Source organism: Hemiscyllium ocellatum, chromosome 14 (genome assembly GCF_020745735.1).
Source record: "Hemiscyllium ocellatum isolate sHemOce1 chromosome 14, sHemOce1.pat.X.cur, whole genome shotgun sequence".
In the NCBI taxonomy this organism is placed as follows: Eukaryota; Metazoa; Chordata; class Chondrichthyes; order Orectolobiformes; family Hemiscylliidae; genus Hemiscyllium; species Hemiscyllium ocellatum.
In genome coordinates, this window is record NC_083414.1 from 4,068,220 (window position 1) to 4,087,397 (window position 19,178).

Here is a 19,178-nt window from a genome sequence, read left to right on the forward strand (position 1 = left end):
TGTCGCAGTGTGTATCCCAGCGCGTGTCCCAGTGTGTGTCGCAGTGTGTATCCCAGCGTGTGTCCCAGCGTGTGTCCCAGTGTGTGTCCCAGTGTGTATCCCAGCGTGTGTCCCAGCGTGTGTCCCAGCGTGTGTCCCAGTGTGTGTCCCAGTGTGTGTCGCAGTGTGTATCCCAGCGTGTGTCCCAGCGTGTGTCCCAGCGTGTGTCCCAGCGTGTGTCCCAGCGTGTGTCCCAGCGTGTATCCCAGCGTGTGTCCCAGCGTGTGTCCCAGCGTGTCCCAGTGTGTGCCCCAGCGTGTCCCAGTGTGTGCCCCAGCGTGTCCCAGTGTGTGTCCCAGTGTGTGCCCCAGTGTGTCCCAGTGTGTCCCAGTGTGTCCCAGTGTGTGTCCCAGTGTGTCCCAGTGTGTGTCCCAGTGTGTGTCCCAGTGTGTGTCCCAGTGTGTGTCCCAGTGTGTGTCCCAGTGTGTATCCCAGTGTGTATCCCAGCGTGTATCCCAGCGTGTGTCCCAGCGTGTGTCCCAGCGTGTGTCCCAGCGTGTGTCCCAGTGTGTGTCGCAGCGTGTCCCCCAGCGTGTCCCCCAGCGTGTGTCCCAGCGTGTCTCAGCGTGTGTCCCAGCGTTTCCCAGTGTGTGTCGCAGCGTGTCCCAGTGTGTGTCGCAGCGTGTCCCAGTGTGTGTCGCAGTGTGTATCCCAGCGTGTGTCCCAGCGTGTCCCAGCGTGTCCCAGCGTGTGTCCCAGCGTGTGTCCCAGCGTGTCCCAGTGTGTGTCGCAGTGTGTATCCCAGCGTGTGTCCCAGCGTGTGTCCCAGCGTGTGTCCCAGTGTGTGTCGCAGTGTGTATCCCAGTGCGTGTCCCAGCGCGTGTCCCAGTGTGTGTCGCAGCGTGTGTCCCAGCGTGTGTCCCAGCGTGTGTCGCAGTGTGTATCCCAGCGTGTGTCCCAGCGTGTGTCCCAGTGTGTGTCGCAGTGTGTATCCCAGCGTGTGTCCCAGCGTGTGTCCCAGCGTGTGTCCCAGTGTGTGTCGCAGTGTGTATCCCAGCGCGTGTCCCAGTGTGTGTCGCAGTGTGTATCCCAGCGTGTGTCCCAGCGTGTGTCCCAGTGTGTGTCGCAGTGTGTATCCCAGCGTGTGTCCCAGCGTGTGTCCCAGCGTGTGTCCCAGTGTGTGTCGCAGCGTGTGTCCCAGCGTGTGTCCCAGTGTGTGTCCCAGCGTGTGTCCCAGCGTGTGTCCCAGCGTGTATCCCAGCGTGTGTCCCAGCGTGTCCCAGTGTGTGCCCCAGTGTGTCCCAGTGTGTGTCCGAGCGTGTCCCAGTGTGTGTCCCAGTGTGTGTCCCAGTGTGTGCCCCAGTGTGTCCCAGTGTGTCCCAGTGTGTGCCCCAGTGTGTCCCAGTGTGTGTCCCAGCGTGTCCCAGTGTGTGTCCCAGTGTGTGTCCCAGTGTGTGTCCCAGTGTGTGTCCCAGTGTGTGTCCCAGTGTGTATCCCAGCGTGTGTCCCAGCGTGTGTCCCAGCGTGTGTCCCAGCGTGTGTCCCAGCGTGTGTCGCAGCGTGTCCCAGCGTGTGTCCCAGCGTGTGTCCCAGCGTGTGTCCCAGCGTGTCCCAGCGTGTGTCCCAGCGTGTGTCCCAGCGTGTCCCAGCGTGTCCCAGCGTGTGTCCCAGCGTGTGTCCCAGCGTGTGTCCCAGTGTGTGTCCCAGCGTGTGTCCCAGCGTGTGTCCCAGCGTGTGTCCCAGCGTGTGTCCCAGCGTGTCCCCCAGCGTGTGTCCCAGCGTGTCCCAGCGTGTGTCCCACAGCGTGTCCCACAGCGTGTCCCACAGCGTGTGTCCCAGCGTGTGTCCCAGCGTGTCCCAGTGTGTGTCGCAGCGTGTGTCCCAGTGTGTGTCGCAGCGTGTCCCCCAGCGTGTCCCCCAGCGTGTCCCCCAGCGTGTCTCAGCGTGTCCCAGCGTGTCCCAGCGTGTGTCCCAGCGTGTGTCCCAGCGTGTGTCCCAGCGTGTCCCAGTGTGTGTCGCAGTGTGTATCCCTGCGTGTGTCCCAGCGTGTGTCCCAGCGTGTGTCCCAGCGTGTCCCAGCGTGTCCCAGCGTGTCCCAGCGTGTGTCCCAGCGTGTCCCAGTGTGTGTCCCAGTGTGTGTTCCAGTGTGTCCCCCAGCGTGTCCCCCAGCGTGTCCCCCCGCGTGTCCCCCAGCGTGTCCCCCAGCGTGTCCCCCAGCGTGTCCCAGCGTGTGTCCCAGCGTGTCCCAGTGTGTGTCGCAGTGTGTATCCCAGCGTGTGTCCCAGCGTGTGTCCCAGCGTGTGTCCCAGCGTGTGTCGCAGCGTGTGTCCCAGCGTGTGTCCCAGCGTGTGTCCCAGCGTGTGTCCCAGTGTGTGTCGCAGTGTGTATCCCAGCGCGTGCCCCAGCGCGTGTCCCAGTGTGTGTCCCAGTGTGTGTCGCAGTGTGTATCCCAGCGTGTGTCCCAGCGTGTGTCCCAGTGTGTGTCGCAGTGTGTATCCCAGCGTGTGTCCCAGTGTGTGTCCCAGTGTGTGTCGCAGTGTGTATCCCAGCGTGTATCCCAGCGTGTGTCCCAGCGTGTGTCCCAGCGTGTGTCGCAGTGTGTGTCGCAGTGTGTATCCCAGCGCGTGTCCCAGCGCGTGTCCCAGTGTGTGTCGCAGTGTGTATCCCAGCGTGTGTCCCAGTGTGTGTCGCAGTGTGTATCCCAGCGTGTGTCCCAGTGTGTGTTGCAGTGTGTATCCCAGCGTGTGTCCCAGCGTGTGTCCCAGCGTGTGTCCCAGCGTGTGTCCCAGCGTGTATCCCAGCGTGTATCCCAGCGTGTATCCCAGCGTGTGTCCCAGCGTGTTCCCAGCGTGTCCCAGCGTGTGTCCCAGCGTGTGTCCCAGCGTGTGTCCCAGCGTGTGTCCCAGCGTGTGTCCCAGTGTGTGTCCCAGCGTGTCCCAGTGTGTGTCCCAGTGTGTGTCCCAGTGTGTGTCCCAGTGTGTGTCCCAGCGTGTGTCCCAGCGTGTGTCCCAGCGTAACCCAGCGTATCCCAGCGTATCCCAGCGTGTCCCAGCGTGTGTCCCAGCGTGTGTCCCAGCGTGTCCCAGCGTGTGTCCCAGCGTGTCCCAGCGTGTCCCAGCGTGTGTCCCAGCGTGTGTCCCAGCGTGTGTCCCAGCGTGTGTCCCAGCGTGTGTCCCAGCGTGTCCCAGTGTGTGTCGCAGCGTGTCCCCCAGCGTGTCCCCCAGCGTGTCTCAGCGTGTCCCAGCGTGTGTCCCAGCGTGTGTCGCAGCGTGTGTCGCAGCGTGTGTCCCAGCGTGTCCCAGTGTGTGTCGCAGTGTGTATCCCTGCGTGTGTCCCAGCGTGTGTCCCAGCGTGTGTCCCAGCGTGTCCCAGCGTGTCCCAGTGTGTGTCGCAGCGTGTGTCCCAGTGTGTCCCCCAGTGTGTCCCCCAGCGTGTCCCCCAGCGTGTCCCCCCGCGTGTCCCCCAGCGTGTCCCCCAGCGTGTCCCCCAGCGTGTCTCAGCGTGTCCCAGCGTGTGTCCCAGCGTGTGTCCCAGCGTGTCCCAGTGTGTGTCGCAGCGTGTGTCCCAGCGTGTGTCCCAGCGTGTGTCCCAGCGTGTCCCAGTGTGTGTCGCAGTGTGTATCCCAGCGTGTGTCCCAGCGTGTGTCCCAGCGTGTGTCCCAGTGTGTGTCGCAGTGTGTATCCCAGCGTGTGTCCCAGTGTGTGTCCCAGTGTGTGTCCCAGTGTGTGTCCCAGTGTGTGTCGCAGTGTGTGTCCCAGCGTGTCCCAGTGTGTGTCCCAGTGTGTGTCCCAGCGTGTGTCCCAGCGTGTGTCCCAGCGTGTGTCCCAGCGTGTGTCGCAGTGTGTATCCCAGCGCGTGTCCCAGCGCGTGTCCCAGTGTGTGTCGCAGTGTGTATCCCAGCGTGTGTCCCAGCGTGTGTCCCAGCGTGTGTCCCAGCGTGTGTCGCAGTGTGTATCCCAGCGTGTATCCCAGTGTGTGTCCCAGCATGTGTCCCAGTGTGTGTCGCAGTGTGTATCCCAGCGTGTGTCCCAGCGTGTGTCCCAGCGTGTGTCCCAGCGTGTGTCCCAGCGTGTGTCCCAGCGTGTGTCCCAGCGTGTGTCCCAGCGTGTCCCAGCGTGTGTCCCAGCGTGTGTCCCAGCGTGTATCCCAGCGTGTATCCCAGCGTGTGTCCCAGCGTGTGTCCCAGCGTGTGTCCCAGCGTGTGTCCCAGCGTGTGTCCCAGCGTGTCCCAGCGTGTCCCAGCGTGTGTCCCAGCGTGTGTCCCAGCGTGTGTCCCAGCGTGTATCCCAGTGTGTATCCCAGTGTGTATCCCAGTGTGTATCCCAGCGTGTATCCCAGCGTGTGTCCCAGCGTGTGTCCCAGCGTGTGTCCCAGCGTGTGTCCCAGCGTGTCCCAGCGTGTGTCCCAGCGTGTGTCGCAACGTGTGTCCCAGTGTGTGTCGCAGCGTGTCCCCCAGCGTGTCCCCCAGCGTGTCTCAGCGTGTCCCAGCGTGTGTCCCAGCGTGTGTCCCAGCGTGTCCCAGTGTGTGTCGCAGCGTGTCCCAGTGTGTGTCGCAGTGTGTATCCCAGCGTGTGTCCCAGCGTGTGTCGCAGTGTGTATCCCAGCGCGTGTCCCAGTGTGTGTCGCAGTGTGTATCCCAGCGTGTGTCCCAGCGTGTGTCCCAGTGTGTGTCGCAGTGTGTATCCCAGCGTGTGTCCCAGCGTGTGTCCCAGCATGTGTCCCAGCGTGTGTCCCAGCGTGTGTCCCAGCGTGTGTCCCAGCGTGTGTCCCAGCGTGTGTCCCAGCGTGTCCCAGCGTGTCCCAGTGTGTGTCCCAGTGTGTGTCCCAGTGTGTGCCCCAGAGTGTCCCAGTGTGTGTCCGAGCGTGTCCCAGTGTGTGTCCCAGTGTGTGCCCCAGTGTGTCCCAGCGTGTGTCCCAGCGTGTGTCCCAGCGTGTGTCCCAGCGTGTGTCCCAGCGTGTCCCAGCGTGTCCCAGTGTGTGTCCCAGTGTGTGTCCCAGTGTGTGTCCCAGCGTGTCCCAGTGTGTGTCCCAGTGTGTGTCCGAGCGTGTCCCAGTGTGTGTCCCAGTGTGTGTCCCAGTGTGTGCCCCAGTGTGTCCCAGTGTGTGTCCCAGCGTGTCCCAGCGTGTCCCCCAGCGTGTCCCCCAGCGTGTCCCCCAGCGTGTCCCAGTGTGTGTCCCAGTGTGTGTCCCAGTGTGTGTCCCAGCGTGTATCCCAGCGTGTGTCCCAGCGTGTCCCAGCGTGTGTCCCAGCGTGTCCCAGTGTGTGTCCCAGCGTGTGTCCCAGCGTGTGTCCCAGCGTGTGTCCCAGCGTGTCCCAGCGTGTGTCCCAGCGTGTGTCCCAGCGTGTGTCCCAGCGTGTGTCCCAGCGTGTCTCCCAGCGTGTCCCACAGCGTGTCCCACAGCGTGTCCCAGCGTGTGTCCCAGCGTGTGTCCCAGCGTGTGTCCCAGCGTGTGTCGCAGCGTGTGTCCCAGCGTGTCCCCCAGCGTGTCCCCCAGCGTGTCCCCCAGCGTGTCTCAGCGTGTCCCAGCGTGTGTCCCAGCGTGTCCCAGCGTGTGTCCCAGCGTGTGTCCCAGCGTGTGTCCCAGCGTGTGTCCCAGTGTGTGTCGCAGTGTGTATCCCTGCGTGTGTCCCAGCGTGTGTCCCAGCGTGTGTCCCAGCGTGTCCCAGTGTGTGTCCCAGTGTGTGTCGCAGCGTGTCCCCCAGCGTGTCCCCCAGCGTGTCCCCCAGCGTGTCCCCCAGCGTGTCCCCCCGCGTGTCCCCCAGCGTGTCCCCCAGCGTGTCCCCCAGCGTGTCCCCCAGCGTGTCTCAGCGTGTCCCAGCGTGTGTCCCAGCGTGTCCCAGTGTGTGTCGCAGCGTGTGTCCCAGCGTGTGTCCCAGCGTGTCCCAGTGTGTGTCGCAGTGTGTATCCCAGCGTGTGTCCCAGCGTGTGTCCCAGCGTGTGTCCCAGTGTGTGTCGCAGTGTGTATCCCAGCGCGTGTCCCAGCGCGTGTCCCAGTGTGTGTCGCAGTGTATCCCAGCGTGTGTCCCAGCGTGTGTCCCAGTGTGTGTCCCAGTGTGTGTCGCAGTGTGTATCCCAGCGTGTGTCCCAGCGTGTGTCCCAGTGTGTGTCGCAGTGTGTATCCCAGCGTGTGTCCCAGCGTGTGTCCCAGCGTGTGTCCCAGCGTGTGTCCCAGCGTGTGTCCCAGTGTGTGTCGCAGTGTGTATCCCAGCGTGTATCCCAGCGTGTGTCCCAGCGTGTGTCCCAGCGTGTGTCCCAGTATGTGTCCCAGTGTGTGTCCCAGCGTGTGTCCCAGCGTGTGTCCCAGCGTGTGTCCCAGTGTGTGTCCCAGTGTGTGTCGCAGCGTGTATCCCAGCGCGTGTCCCAGCGCGTGTCCCAGTGTGTGTCGCAGTGTGTGTCGCAGTGTGTATCCCAGCGTGTGTCCCAGCGTGTGTCCCAGCGTGTGTCCCAGCGTGTGTCCCAGTGTGTGTCGCAGCGTGTATCCCAGCGCGTGTCCCAGCGCGTGTCCCAGTGTGTGTCGCAGTGTGTATCCCAGCGTGTGTCCCAGCGTGTGTCCCAGTGTGTGTCGCAGTGTGTATCCCAGCGTGTATCCCAGCGTGTGTCCCAGCGTGTGTCCCAGTGTGTGTCGCAGTGTGTATCCCAGCGTGTGTCCCAGCGTGTGTCCCAGCGTGTGTCCCAGCGTGTGTCCCAGCGTGTGTCCCAGTATGTGTCCCAGCGTGTGTCCCAGCGTGTGTCCCAGCGTGTGTCCCAGTGTGTGTCCCAGCGTGTCCCAGCGTGTCCCAGCGTGTCCCAGCATGTCCCAGTGTGTGTCCCAGTGTGTGTCCCAGCGTGTCCCAGCGTGTGCCCCAGTGTGTCCCAGTGTGTGTCCCAGTGTGTGTCCCAGCGTGTGTCCCAGCGTGTGTCCCAGTGTGTATCCCAGCGTGTGTCCCAGCGTGTGTCCCAGCGTGTGTCCCAGCGTGTCCCAGTGTGTCTCCCAGTGTGTGTCCCAGTGTGTGTCCCAGCGTGTCCCAGCGTGTCCCAGTGTGTGCCCCAGTGTGTCCCAGTGTGTGTCCGAGCGTGTCCCAGTGTGTGTCCTAGTGTGTGCCCCAGTGTGTCCCAGTGTGTCCCAGTGTGTGTCCCCAGCGTGTGTCCCAGCGTGTGTCCCAGCGTGTGTCCCAGCGTGTGTCCCAGCGTGTGTCCCAGCGTGTCCCAGTGTGTGTCCCAGCGTGTGTCCCAGCGTGTGTCCCAGCGTGTGTTCCAGCGTGTCCCAGCGTGTGTCCCAGCGTGTGTCCCAGCGTGTGTCCCAGCGTGTCCCAGCGTGTGTCCCAGCGTGTCCCACAGCGTGTCCCACAGCGTGTCCCACAGCGTGTCCCCCAGCGTGTCCCCCAGCGTGTCCCCCAGCGTGTCCCAGCGTGTGTCCCAGCGTGTGTCCCAGCGTGTGTCCCAGCGTGTGTCGCAGCGTGTGTCCCAGCGTGTGTCGCAGCGTGTCCCCCAGCGTGTCCCCCAGCGTGTCCCCCAGCGTGTCTCAGCGTGTCCCAGCGTGTGTCCCAGCGTGTCCCAGCGTGTGTCGCAGCGTGTGTCCCAGCGTGTGTCCCAGTGTGTGTCGCAGTGTGTATCCCTGCGTGTGTCCCAGCGTGTGTCCCAGCGTGTGTCCCAGCGTGTGTCCCAGCGTGTCCCAGTGTGTGTCCCAGTGTGTGTCGCAGCGTGTCCCCCAGCGTGTCCCCCAGCGTGTCCCCCAGCGTGTCCCCCCGCGTGTCCCCCAGCGTGTCCCCCAGCGTGTCCCCCAGCGTGTCTCAGCGTGTCCCAGCGTGTGTCCCAGCGTGTCCCAGTGTGTGTCGCAGCGTGTGTCCCAGCGTGTGTCCCAGCGTGTCCCAGTGTGTGTCGCAGTGTGTATCCCAGCGTGTGTCCCAGCGTGTGTCCCAGCGTGTGTCCCAGTGTGTGTCGCAGTGTGTATCCCAGCGCGTGTCCCAGCGCGTGTCCCAGCGTGTGTCGCAGTGTGTATCCCAGCGTGTGTCCCAGCGTGTGTCCCAGTGTGTGTCGCAGTGTGTATCCCAGCGTGTGTCCCAGCGTGTGTCCCAGCGTGTGTCCCAGTGTGTGTCGCAGTGTGTATCCCAGCGTGTGTCCCAGCGTGTGTCCCAGCGTGTGTCCCAGTGTGTGTCGCAGCGTGTATCCCAGCGCGTGTCCCAGCGCGTGTCCCAGTGTGTGTCGCAGTGTGTATCCCAGCGTGTATCCCAGCGTGTGTCCCAGCGTGTGTCCCAGTGTGTGTCGCAGTGTGTATCCCAGCGTGTATCCCAGCGTGTGTCCCAGCGTGTGTCCCAGTGTGTGTCGCAGCGTGTGTCGCAGCGTGTGTCCCAGCGTGTGTCCCAGCGTGTGTCCCAGCGTGTGTCCCAGTGTGTGCCCCAGTGTGTCCCAGTGTGTGTCCCAGCGTGTGTCCCAGCGTGTGTCCCAGCGTGTGTCCCAGCGTGTGTCCCAGCGTGTATCCCAGCGTGTGTCCCAGCGTGTGTCCCAGCGTGTCCCAGCGTGTCCCAGTGTGTGTCCCAGTGTGTGTCCCAGTGTGTGTCCCAGCGTGTCCCAGTGTGTGCCCCAGTGTGTCCCAGTGTGTGTCCGAGCGTGTCCCAGTGTGTGTCCCAGTGTGTGCCCCAGTGTGTCCCAGTGTGTCCCAGTGTGTGTCCCAGCGTGTCCCAGTGTGTGTCCCAGTGTGTGTCCCAGTGTGTGTCCCAGCGTGTATCCCAGCGTGTGTCCCAGCGTGTGTCCCAGCGTGTGTCCCAGCGTGTGTCCCAGTGTGTCCCCCAGCGTGTCCCCCAGCGTGTCCCCCAGCGTGTGTCCCAGCGTGTCCCAGTGTGTGTCGCAGCGTGTGTCCCAGCGTGTGTCCCAGCGTGTCCCAGTGTGTGTCGCAGTGTGTATCCCAGCGTGTGTCCCAGCGTGTGTCCCAGTGTGTGTCGCAGTGTGTATCCCAGCGTGTGTCCCAGCGTGTGTCCCAGTGTGTGTCGCAGTGTGTGTCCCAGCGTGTGTCCCAGCGTGTGTCCCAGCGTGTGTCCCAGCGTGTATCCCAGCGTGTGTCCCAGCGTGTGTCCCAGCGTGTGTCGCAGCGTGTGTCCCAGCGTGTGTCCCAGCGTGTGTCCCAGCGTGTGTCCCAGCGTGTGCCCCAGCGTGTGTCCCAGCGTGTGTCCCAGCGTGTCCCCCAGCGTGTGTCCCAGCGTGTGTCCCAGCGTGTCCCCCAGCGTGTATCCCAGCGTGTGTCCCAGCGTGTGTCCCAGCGTGTGTCCCAGCGTGTATCCCAGCGTGTGTCCCAGTGTGTGTCGCAGCATGTCCCAGTGTGTCGCAGCGCAATGTCACGGTGTGTGTCCCAGCATGTGTCACAGCGCATGTTGCAGCGTATCCCAGTATGTCCCAGCGTGTCCCTGCGTGTCACAGCGTGTATCCCAGCGTGTGTTGCAGCATGTGTCGCAGCGTGTCCCAGTGTGTTGCAGTGTGTATCCCAGCGTGTCCCAGCGTGTGTCCCAGCGTGTTGCAGTGTGTATCCCAGCGTGTGTCCCAGCGTGTGTCCCAGCGTGTTGCAGTGTGTATCCCAGCGTGTGTCCCAGCGTGTGTCCCAGCGTGTTGCAGCGCAATGTCACGGTATGTGTCCCAGCGTGTTGCAGCACTGTGTTGCAGTGCAGTGAACCAGCGTGTGTCCCAGCGTGTATCGCAGTGTGTCATAGCATGTGTCCTAGCATGTCCCAGTGTGTCGCAGCATGTCTCCCAGCGCGTGTCGCAGCATGTCTCCCAGCGTGTGTCCCAGCGTGTGTCCCAGAGCGTGTCCCAGCGCGTCTCCCCGCATGTCTCCCAGCATGTCCCAGCGTGTGTCCCGGCGCGTGTCACGGTGTGTGTCCCAGCGTGTCCGAGCGTGTCCCTGTGCAGTGTCACGGTATGTGTCCCAGCGTGTGTCCCGGCGCGTGTCACGGTGTGTGTCCCAGCGTGTCCCTGTGTCTCCCCGCGTGTGTTGCAGCATGTATCCCAGCATGCCGCAGCATGTGTCGCAGCTTGTGTCCCCGCGTGTGTCCCCACGTGTCGCGTGTCCCCGCGTGTGTAGGAGCGTGTCACAGCATGTGTCCCAACGTGTTGCAGCGTGTATCCCAGCGTGTGTCCCAGTGGAGTGTCACGGTGTGTGTCCCAACGTGTCCGAGCGTGTCCCAGTGCAGTGTCACGGTATGTGTCCCAGCGTGTCGCAGCATGTCCCAGAGCGTGTGACAGCCTGTTTCCCACCGTATCGCAGCGTGTGTCGCAGCATGTCCCAGCGCAATGTCACGGTGTGTGTCCCAGTGTCTTGCAGCGCTGTGTCGCAGTGCAGTGTCACAGTGTGTCGCAGCGTGTCCCAGCGCAATGTCATGGTGTGTATTGCAGCGTGTCGCAGCGTGTGTCCTAGCGTGTGTCGCAGCATGTGCCCCAGCGCCCAGTCGTGGTATGTGTCCCGGCGTATTGCAGCGCCGTGTCACAGCGTGTCCCAGTGTGTCGCAGTGTGTGTCCCAGCGCAGTGTCACGGTGTGTGTCTCTGCGTATCTCCCAGCATGTCTCCCAGTGTGTCCCTGCGTGTGTCCCAGCGTGTGTCGCAACGTGTCGCATCATCTGTCGCAGCATGTGTCCCCGCGTGTCCCAGCATGTCGCAGCATGTCCCAGAGCATGTCGCAGCGTGTGTCCCAGCATGTTGCAGCATGTATCCCAGCGTGTCCCTGCGTGTCCCAGCGTGTGTCGCAGCATGACCCAGTGTGTCTCAGTGTGTCACAGCACAGTGTCATGGTGTGTATCCCAGCGTGTCGCAGCGTGTGTCGCAGCGCAGTGTCACGGTGTGTCCCAGCGTGTGCCCCAGCGCAATGTCAGGGTGTGTGTCGCAGCGCATGTTGCAGCGTGTCGCAGTGTGTCCCAGTGTGTGTCGCAGTGCAGTGTCATGGTGTGTGTCGCAGCGTGTTGCAGCACTGTGTTGCAGTGCAGTGAACCAGCGTGTGTCCCAGCGTGTATCGCAGTGTGTCACAGCATGTCACAGCGTGTGTCCTAGCATGTCGCAGCGTGTCCCAGCGTGTCCCAGCGTGTCGCAGTGTGTCCCAGCGTGTCCCAGTGCCGTGTCACAGTGTGTGTCCCAGCGCGTGTGGCAGCATGTCTCCCAGCGCATGTTACAGTGTGTCGGAGCATGTCCCAGTGTGTCTCCCAGCATGTGTCCCAGCGTGTCCCCGCGTGTGTCCCCGCGTGTATTGCAGCATGTGTCTCAGCGGGTGTCCCAGCGTGTGTCCCAGTGCAGTGTCACGGTGTGTGTCCCAGTGTGTCGCACCGTGTCCCAGAGCATGTGACAGCCTGTTTCCCACCGTGTTGCAGTGTGTCCCAGCGCAATGTCACGGTATGCATCCCAGCGTGTTGCCGCGCTGTGTCGCAGTGCAGTGTCACAGTGTGTCCCAGCATGTGTCGCAGCGTGTCCCAGCATGTGTCACAGTGTGTGTCCCAGCGCAATGTCATGGTGCGTGTCGCAGCGTGTCCCAGCACAATGTCACGGTATGTGTTGCAGCGTGTGTCCGAGTGTGTGTCCCAGCGTGTCCCTGCGTGTGTCCCAGCATGTCGCAGCATGTCCCAGAGCGTGTCGCAGCGTGTATCCCAGCGTGTATCCCAGCGTGTCCCAGACCATATCGCAGCGTGTGTCCCAGCGCAGTGTCACGGCGTGTGTCCCAGCGCAGTGTCACGGCGTGTGTCAAAGCGCAGTGTCCCAGTGCAGTGTCGCAGCGTGTGTTGCAGCTTGTCGCAGCATGTGTCCCAGTGTGTGTCGCAGCATGTGTCCCAGTGTGTGTCGCAGCATGTGTCCCAGTGTGTGTCACAGCGTGTGTCACAGCGTGCGTCGCAGCGTCGCAGCATGTCCCTGCGTGTGTCCTGTTCCTCAGGACTCTCTCTGTGTACGCGCGTGCACGCGCGCACACACACACACACACACACCCCGATCTGGGAACCGGGATTTGACTCAACAACAGAATTCTATAAAATTGCGTCTGGAACTAAGGATCTCATTGTCGGAAAGACGCACCTGTTCCTGCAGGGAAGGAGATCGGCCATCCTCACCCAGTCTGGCCTACATGGGGTTGGCTCTCCCTACCCTCCAAAGTCCCAATCGTGACGGAGCCTGACCCCCGCGGACCCCGATGGATCACCTGGCATCAGGCTCATAAAGGCAGAAACAGCCATGGGGAATACAGGGTTTTAGGGATAGGCTCGGTGTATGGGCTGAAAGTCCTCGAACTGCCCTGTAGGGATTCAGTGAACACTCAAATGAGGTTTAATTGTGTAAAGGTGCTACAGAAACGCAGGTAGTAGTTGTTGCTGGGAGCTGTGCCTCAGCAGGCGAGGTCACGGTGTTGGGCTGAGATTCTGGGAGATGTCTCCTTCTTTCCTCAGGGGTTAACTCCACCTCGGCCGTCGTGCTGCTGTTCCTGGTGATTCCTGGCCATCTGATCTTCCTCTACACCATCCACTTTGTACAGGGAGGACACGTGGCTGTAACCTACACCTTCACTGCATTCTACCTCATCGCTGCGCTACTGCAGGTGAGGGGCCAGAGACCGTGCTGCACTACTGCAGCAGCTCAGTCACCCTCCCACCGTCCGTCACCAAGTCTGTGGGTTCAACGCCCATTACCTCAGAAAATACACAAAAACAGCCCTGAGTAGTGCTGAGGGAGTGCCGCACTGTCGGAGGGTCAGTGCTGAGGGAGTACCGCACTGTCGGAGGGTCAGTGCTGAGGGAGTACCGCACTGTCGGAGGGTCAGTGCTGAGGGAGCGCCGCACTGTCGGAGGGTCAGTACTGAGGGGGTGCCGCACTGTCAGAGGGTCAGTGCTGACGGAGTGCCGCACTGTCAGAGGGTCGCACTGTCGGAGGGTCAGTGCTGAGGGAGTACCGCACTGTCAGAGGGTCAGTGCTGAGGGAGTGAGCACTGTCAGAGGGTCAGTACTGAGGGGGTGCCGCACTGTCAGAAGGTCAGTGCTGAGGGATTGCTGCACTGTCAGAGGGTCAGTGCTGAGGGAGTGCCGCACTGTCAGAGGGTGGCACTGTCGGAGGGTCAGTGCTGAGGGAGTGAGCACTGTCAGAGGGTCAGTGCTGAGGGAGTGCCGCACTGTCGGAGGGTCAGTGCTGAGGGAGTGCCGCACTGTCGGAGGGTCAGTGCTGAGGGAGTGCCGCACTGTCGGAGGGTCGGTGCTGAGGGAGTGACGCACTGTCGGAGGGTCAGTGCTGAGGGAGTGCCGCACTGTCGGAGGGTCAGTGCTGAGGGAGTGGGCACTGTCGGAGGGTCAGTGCTGAGGGAGTGCCGCACTGTCGGAGGGTCAGTGCTGAGGGAGCGCCGCACTGTCGGAGGGTCAGTGCTGAGGGAGTGGGCACTGTCGGAGGGTCAGTGCTGAGGGAGTACCGCACTGTCGGAGGGTCAGTGCTGAGGGAGTACCGCACTGTCGGAGGGTCAGTGCTGAGGGAGCGCCGCACTGTCAGAGGGTCGCACTGTCGGAGGGTCAGTGCTGAGGGAGTGAGCACTGTCAGAGGGTCAGTACTGAGGGGGTGCCGCACTGTCAGAAGGTCAGTGCTGAGGGATTGCTGCACTGTCAGAGGGTCAGTGCTGAGGGAGTGCCGCACTGTCAGAGGGTGGCACTGTCGGAGGGTCAGTGCTGAGGGAGTGAGCACTGTCAGAGGGTCAGTGCTGAGGGAGTGCCGCACTGTCGGAGGGTCAGTGCTGAGGGAGTGCCGCACTGTCGGAGGGTCAGTGCTGAGGGAGTGCCGCACTGTCGGAGGGTCGGTGCTGAGGGAGTGACGCACTGTCGGAGGGTCAGTGCTGAGGGAGTGCCGCACTGTCGGAGGGTCAGTGCTGAGGGAGTGGGCACTGTCGGAGGGTCAGTGCTGAGGGAGTGCCGCACTGTCGGAGGGTCAGTGCTGAGGGAGTGGGCACTGTCGGAGGGTCAGTGCTGAGGGAGTGCCGCACTGTCGGAGGGTCAGTGCTGAGGGAGTGCCGCACTGTCGGAGGGTCAGTGCTGAGGGAGTGGGCACTGTCGGAGGGTCAGTGCTGAGGGAGTACCGCACTGTCGGAGGGTCAGTGCTGAGGGAGTACCGCACTGTCGGAGGGTCAGTGCTGAGGGAGCGCCGCACTGTCAGAGGGTCGCACTGTCGGAGGGTCAGTGCTGAGGGAGTGAGCACTGTCAGAGGGTCAGTACTGAGGGGGTGCCGCACTGTCAGAAGGTCAGTGCTGAGGGAGTGCCGCACTGTCGGAGGGTCAGTGCTGAGGGAGTGCCGCACTGTCAGAGGGTCAGTGCTGAGGGAGTGCCGCACTGTCAGAGGGTCAGTGCTGAGGGAGTACCGCACTGTCGGAGGGTCAGTGCTGAGGGAGCGCCGCACTGTGAGAGGGTCAGTGCTGAGGGAGTACTGCACTGTCAGAGGGTCAGTGCTGAGGGAGTGCCGCACTGTCAGAGGGTCAGTGCTGAGGGAGTGCCGCACTGTCAGAGGGTCAGTGCTGAGGGAGTACCGCACTGTCAGAGGGTCAGTGCTGAGGGAGTGCCGCACTGTCGGAGGGTCAGTGCTGAGGGAGTGCCGCACTGTCGGAGGGTCAGTGCTGAGGGAGTGGGCACTGTCGGAGGGTCAGTGCTGAGGGAGTACCGCACTGTCGGAGGGTCAGTGCTGAGGGAGTACCGCACTGTCGGAGGGTCAGTGCTGAGGGAGCGCCGCACTGTCAGAGGGTCGCACTGTCGGAGGGTCAGTGCTGAGGGAGTGAGCACTGTCAGAGGGTCAGTACTGAGGGGGTGCCGCACTGTCAGAAGGTCAGTGCTGAGGGAGTGCCGCACTGTCGGAGGGTCAGTGCTGAGGGAGTGCCGCACTGTCAGAGGGTCAGTGCTGAGGGAGCACCGCACTGTCAGAGGGTCAGTGCTGAGGGAGCACCGCACTGTCAGAGGGTCAGTGCTGAGGGAGTGCTGCACTGTCGGAGGGTCAGTGCTGAGGGAGTACCGCACTGTCAGAGGGTCAGTGCTGAGGGAGTACCGCACTGTCAGAGGGTCAGTGCTGAGGGAGTGCTGCACTGTTGGAGGGTCAGTACTTTGGGGATCAGGGTGGTGGAGAAGGGTTTGTGTCCCGATTATGAGCTGACTGGTGTGTGTCTGCCCCCTGGCCAGGTCACCCTCCTGCTGTATGCTGCTGACATCATTGTGCGCCTGACTTGGAGAATGGGTCTGGATCCTGACAACTTTAGTATCCCTTACCTGACCGCTCTGGGTGACCTGCTGGGCACTGGTCTGCTCGCTGCCTGCTTCCTGCTCGATTGGCACATCGAAGGCAGGCCGTGACCTTTGAGACAACGCTGTGCTAGCCACCTCTCAGTCCCCTGGGATCCTGACCTCATGGAGTCAGTGATACACGGATGGTGTTGGATCACAGAGTGAACCTGCTCTGGATTCGAAATGGGCGAATGTTCATATTTCAGGCAATCTCTGCTTCAAACCAAAACAGCCCAACAGGCCCTTCAGCCCATTAGCAGCGTGCTGCTGTGCTTTCATCACTCTCCTTCCCCACTCTCTGTCCAACACCACCTGCTGCTGCTCTCACTTCCTCCTGTGGGGGTCAATGCCACAATCTCAGAGAATACCTCGTCCCCGATTTCCCAGTAAGGTTTCGTTGATATCTCTGCTCTCCAGTTTCGATCTCCTGTCTCTGTCACAATCACATCATTGTCCTCCTGCCTGCCCGGTCATCTCGGATCACCCTCCATCCTGCTCGTTTGGAACTGCTCTCGTTTCTCTTTGTTAAAATACCACCTGGCAATCTAATCTCGGATTGATCCCTCATCCCAATTGCTTTCCAAACCCATCCTCCTCCCTACGAACGGGAAGATTTGCCTTTGTTAGTTTGTGATTAGTGGATCTCGATTTCCTTGCCCTTGGTGTGACCCTCTGGCTGGGTCAGACTCTCAGTTATCTCGGGAGTTGGTGACTTCCAGCTCCTTCGAACCAAATGTCAGCACATAGCAATAATCACGGGAAATGCATTCGCAATTTCACACCCACAGCCATGGAGTCAAAGGAAACTGCAGGATGTGACATTAATCACCAACACTCTGAACCCGTACACCAGTGACTCTGTGTGTGTGTGTGTGTGTGACTGTACCCCAGAGACTGTGTGTGTGGGATCCTGTACCCCAGTGAGTCTGTGTGTGAGACCATACCCCAGTGAGGGTCAGTGTGTATGTGGGACTCTACCCCAGTGAGTGAGTGTGTGTGTGAGAGAGAGAGACCATACCCCAGAGAGAGTCAGTGTGTGTGGGACTGTACTCCAGTGAGTGAGTCTGTGTGTGTGTGTATATGTTGGCGGGGGGACTGTATCCCAGAGAGAGTCAGTATGTGTATGGGACTGGACCCTAGTGAGTGTGTGTGTGGGACTGTACCCCAGTGAGTGAGTGAGTGTGTGTGTGTGTGTGTGTGTGTGTGACTGTACCCCAGTGAGGGTCAGTGTGTGCGTGTGTGTATGAGACTGTACCCCAGAGTGCAGGCGGGACTGTATCCCAGTAACAGAGCGTGTATGGGACTGTACCCCAGTGAGAGTGTGTGGGACTGTACCCCAGTGAGAGAGTGTGTGTGAGTGAGAGTGTGTGTGTGTGTGTGTGTGTGTGAGAGACTGTACCCCAGTGTGAGTCAGTGTGTGTGTGTGAGAGACCATACCCCAGAGAGAGTCAGTGTGTGTGGGACTGTACCCCAGTGAGTGAGTCTGTGTGTGTGTGTGTGTGTAGATTGGGGGGGGACTGTATCCCAGTGAGTGTCAGTGTGTGTATGGGACTGGACCCTAGTGTGTGTGTGTGTGTGGGACTGTACCCCAGTGAAGGTCAGTGTGTGCGTGTGTGTATGAGACTGTACCCCAGAGTGCAGGCGGGACTGTATCCCAGTGACAGAGCTTGTATGGGACTGTAACCCAGTGAGAGAGAGTGAGTGTGTGTGTGTGTGTGTGTGTGTGTGTGTGTGCACGCGCGTGAGAGAGTGTGGGACTGTACCCCAGTTTGAGTCAGTGTGTGGCTTACTGTAGTTATTCCTGCACAGCTTGTAAAATGGAATATTTACTATATTTTAGTCACAGAATCAAATATTAAATGGAGCTTTGTTCTAATAAAAGTGTTCACGGTGTGAAGTTTCTGTCTACACAATACCCCACACAGCTATCGATGCCACCTTATAACATCTCTGATGAAGTCTCTCTAACCAATAATTTCTCGGAGAGTGCAGCAATGCGGAGCTGGGCTGATGGACGGAGCAGTTTTACCCGAATTTTGAGCCTAATTAATTAGATGCTGAATTTGTACATTGCAATTTGCGTATCGTGACCAGAGAATGTCTCCAACTGAAGCCACTATCACCACAATAGTACCCTCGTCAAACTATCTCCAGGCTGGGCAGTGAGTGGTGGAGACTGGTGAGGTCAGGTGCTGAGTCCAGGGTGAGGGCACTGCCCACTGCTGACCACCAAGAGCACTGGCCTGGATCGCTGTTTTGGAGACTGGCGCATTCCAAACGTGGAGAAATCCCACCAGTGCCACAGCCTAAGATAGGGAAGGGGGAAAAAACCCACTCGGAACAGGTTCAGAACAGATTTATTGTCAAACAGGAACTGATGGATTTCCTTGGAGCTGGGAGAATATGTTGGGATTGTCAGCACTCCAGACATTGGAAACGAGGGTCCATCATCCTTTCAACACCAGCCCACCTCTTCCAGTAATAACCAATAGCTCATCAGTTAAATGGATAGCACGGCTGTAATTCACCGGGGTGTGACCTCGAGGGGCCCGAGCTTCACTGACACACGGGAAGATGGTTGTGGTTGTGGAGGGTCAGTCACCTCAGCTCCAGGCCACCTCTGCAGGAGTTCCTCAGGGTAGTGTCCTAGGCCCAACCATCTTCAGCTGCTTCATCAATGACCTTCCCTCCATCATAAGGTCAGAAGTGGGGATGGTCACCGATGATTTGGTAGCACAGTGGCTCAGTGGTTAGCGCTGCTGCCTCACAGCACCAGGGTCCGGGTTCGATTCCAACCCCGAGGCAACTGTGTGGAGTTTGTATATTCTCCCCGTGTCTGCCTGGGTTTGCTCCAGTTTCCTCCCACAATCCAGAGATGTGCAGGTTAGGTGAACTGCCCATGGTGTTAGGTGCATTAGTCAGAGGGAAATGGGTCAGGGTGGGTTACTCTTCAGAGGGTCGGTGTGGACTGGTTGGGCCGAAGGGCCTGTTTCCAAACTGTAGGGAATCTAACCACAATTGCACAATGTTCAGCATCAGTCACATCTCCTCAGATACTGAAGCAGTCTGTGATTAACTGCAACATTCACACCACACAAATACCAGGCTATGGCCATCACCAATGAGAGACAGTCTAACCCCCGCCCCTTGATATTCAATGGTGTTACCATCACTGATCCCCATTATTAACTTATTACCATTAACCAGAATCTTAACCACCATATAAATACTGCCAGAGTAACTAAGAGGCTGGGAATCCGACAGCAAGTGACTCCCCTCCTGACTCCCCAAAGCCTGTCCACCATCTACAAGGCACCAGTCAGGAGGGTGATGGAATCCTCCCCACTTGCCCTGGATGGGGGCAGCTCCAACAACACTCAAGAAGCTCAACACCATCCAGGACAAAGCAGCCGCTTGATTGGCACCACATCCACAAACACGCCCTCCCTCCCCCACCGACGCTCAGTAACAGCGGTGTGTACCATCTACAAGATGCCCTGCAGAAACTCACCAAAGACCCTCAGGCAGCACCTTCCAAACCCACAACCACTTCCATCTAGAAGGACAAGGGCAGCAGGTACATGGGAACACCACCCCCTGCAAGTTCCCCTCCAAGCCACTCCCCATCCTGACTTGGAAATATATCACCGTTCCTTCGGTGTCCCTGGGTCAGAATCCTGGAATTCCCTCCCCATGGACTGCAGCGGGTCAGGAAGGCAGCTCTCCCCCACCCTCTCAAGGGGCAATAAAAAGTAAATGCTGGCCCACTAAGCAACACCCATGTCCAACAAGTAAATAAAAGAAATTCATAAAAACCAAAGAATAAGTTTATAGCTGTAATAATTGTAAAAACCCAATCCAATTTCCATCCATCTCCAGGCTCCAATGGACATGACTGGCTCAGTGGCAGGTATTGAGGGATGGAGCACCCATCAGTTATTACCTGTTGTTAGACATAACTTCCAT

The 19,178-nt window shown here is 60.6% G+C and overlaps 1 protein-coding gene across 4 annotated transcripts in view; it reads left to right on the plus strand.

Moving 5' to 3' along the window:
* Window positions 1-17,089, plus strand: part of LOC132822219 (solute carrier family 41 member 3-like) — a 139,661-nt gene extending 122,572 nt beyond the window's left edge. For all 4 annotated transcript variants that reach the window (XM_060835313.1, XM_060835311.1, XM_060835314.1 and 1 more), the window contains 2 exons: window positions 12,366-12,514; window positions 15,111-17,089. In XM_060835313.1, the coding sequence (XP_060691296.1) occupies window positions 12,366-12,514; window positions 15,111-15,281 (320 nt within the window). In that variant the 3' untranslated portion in view covers window positions 15,282-17,089. The remainder of the gene's footprint in view (window positions 1-12,365; window positions 12,515-15,110) is intronic.
* Window positions 17,090-19,178: the final 2,089 nt, after the last annotated feature.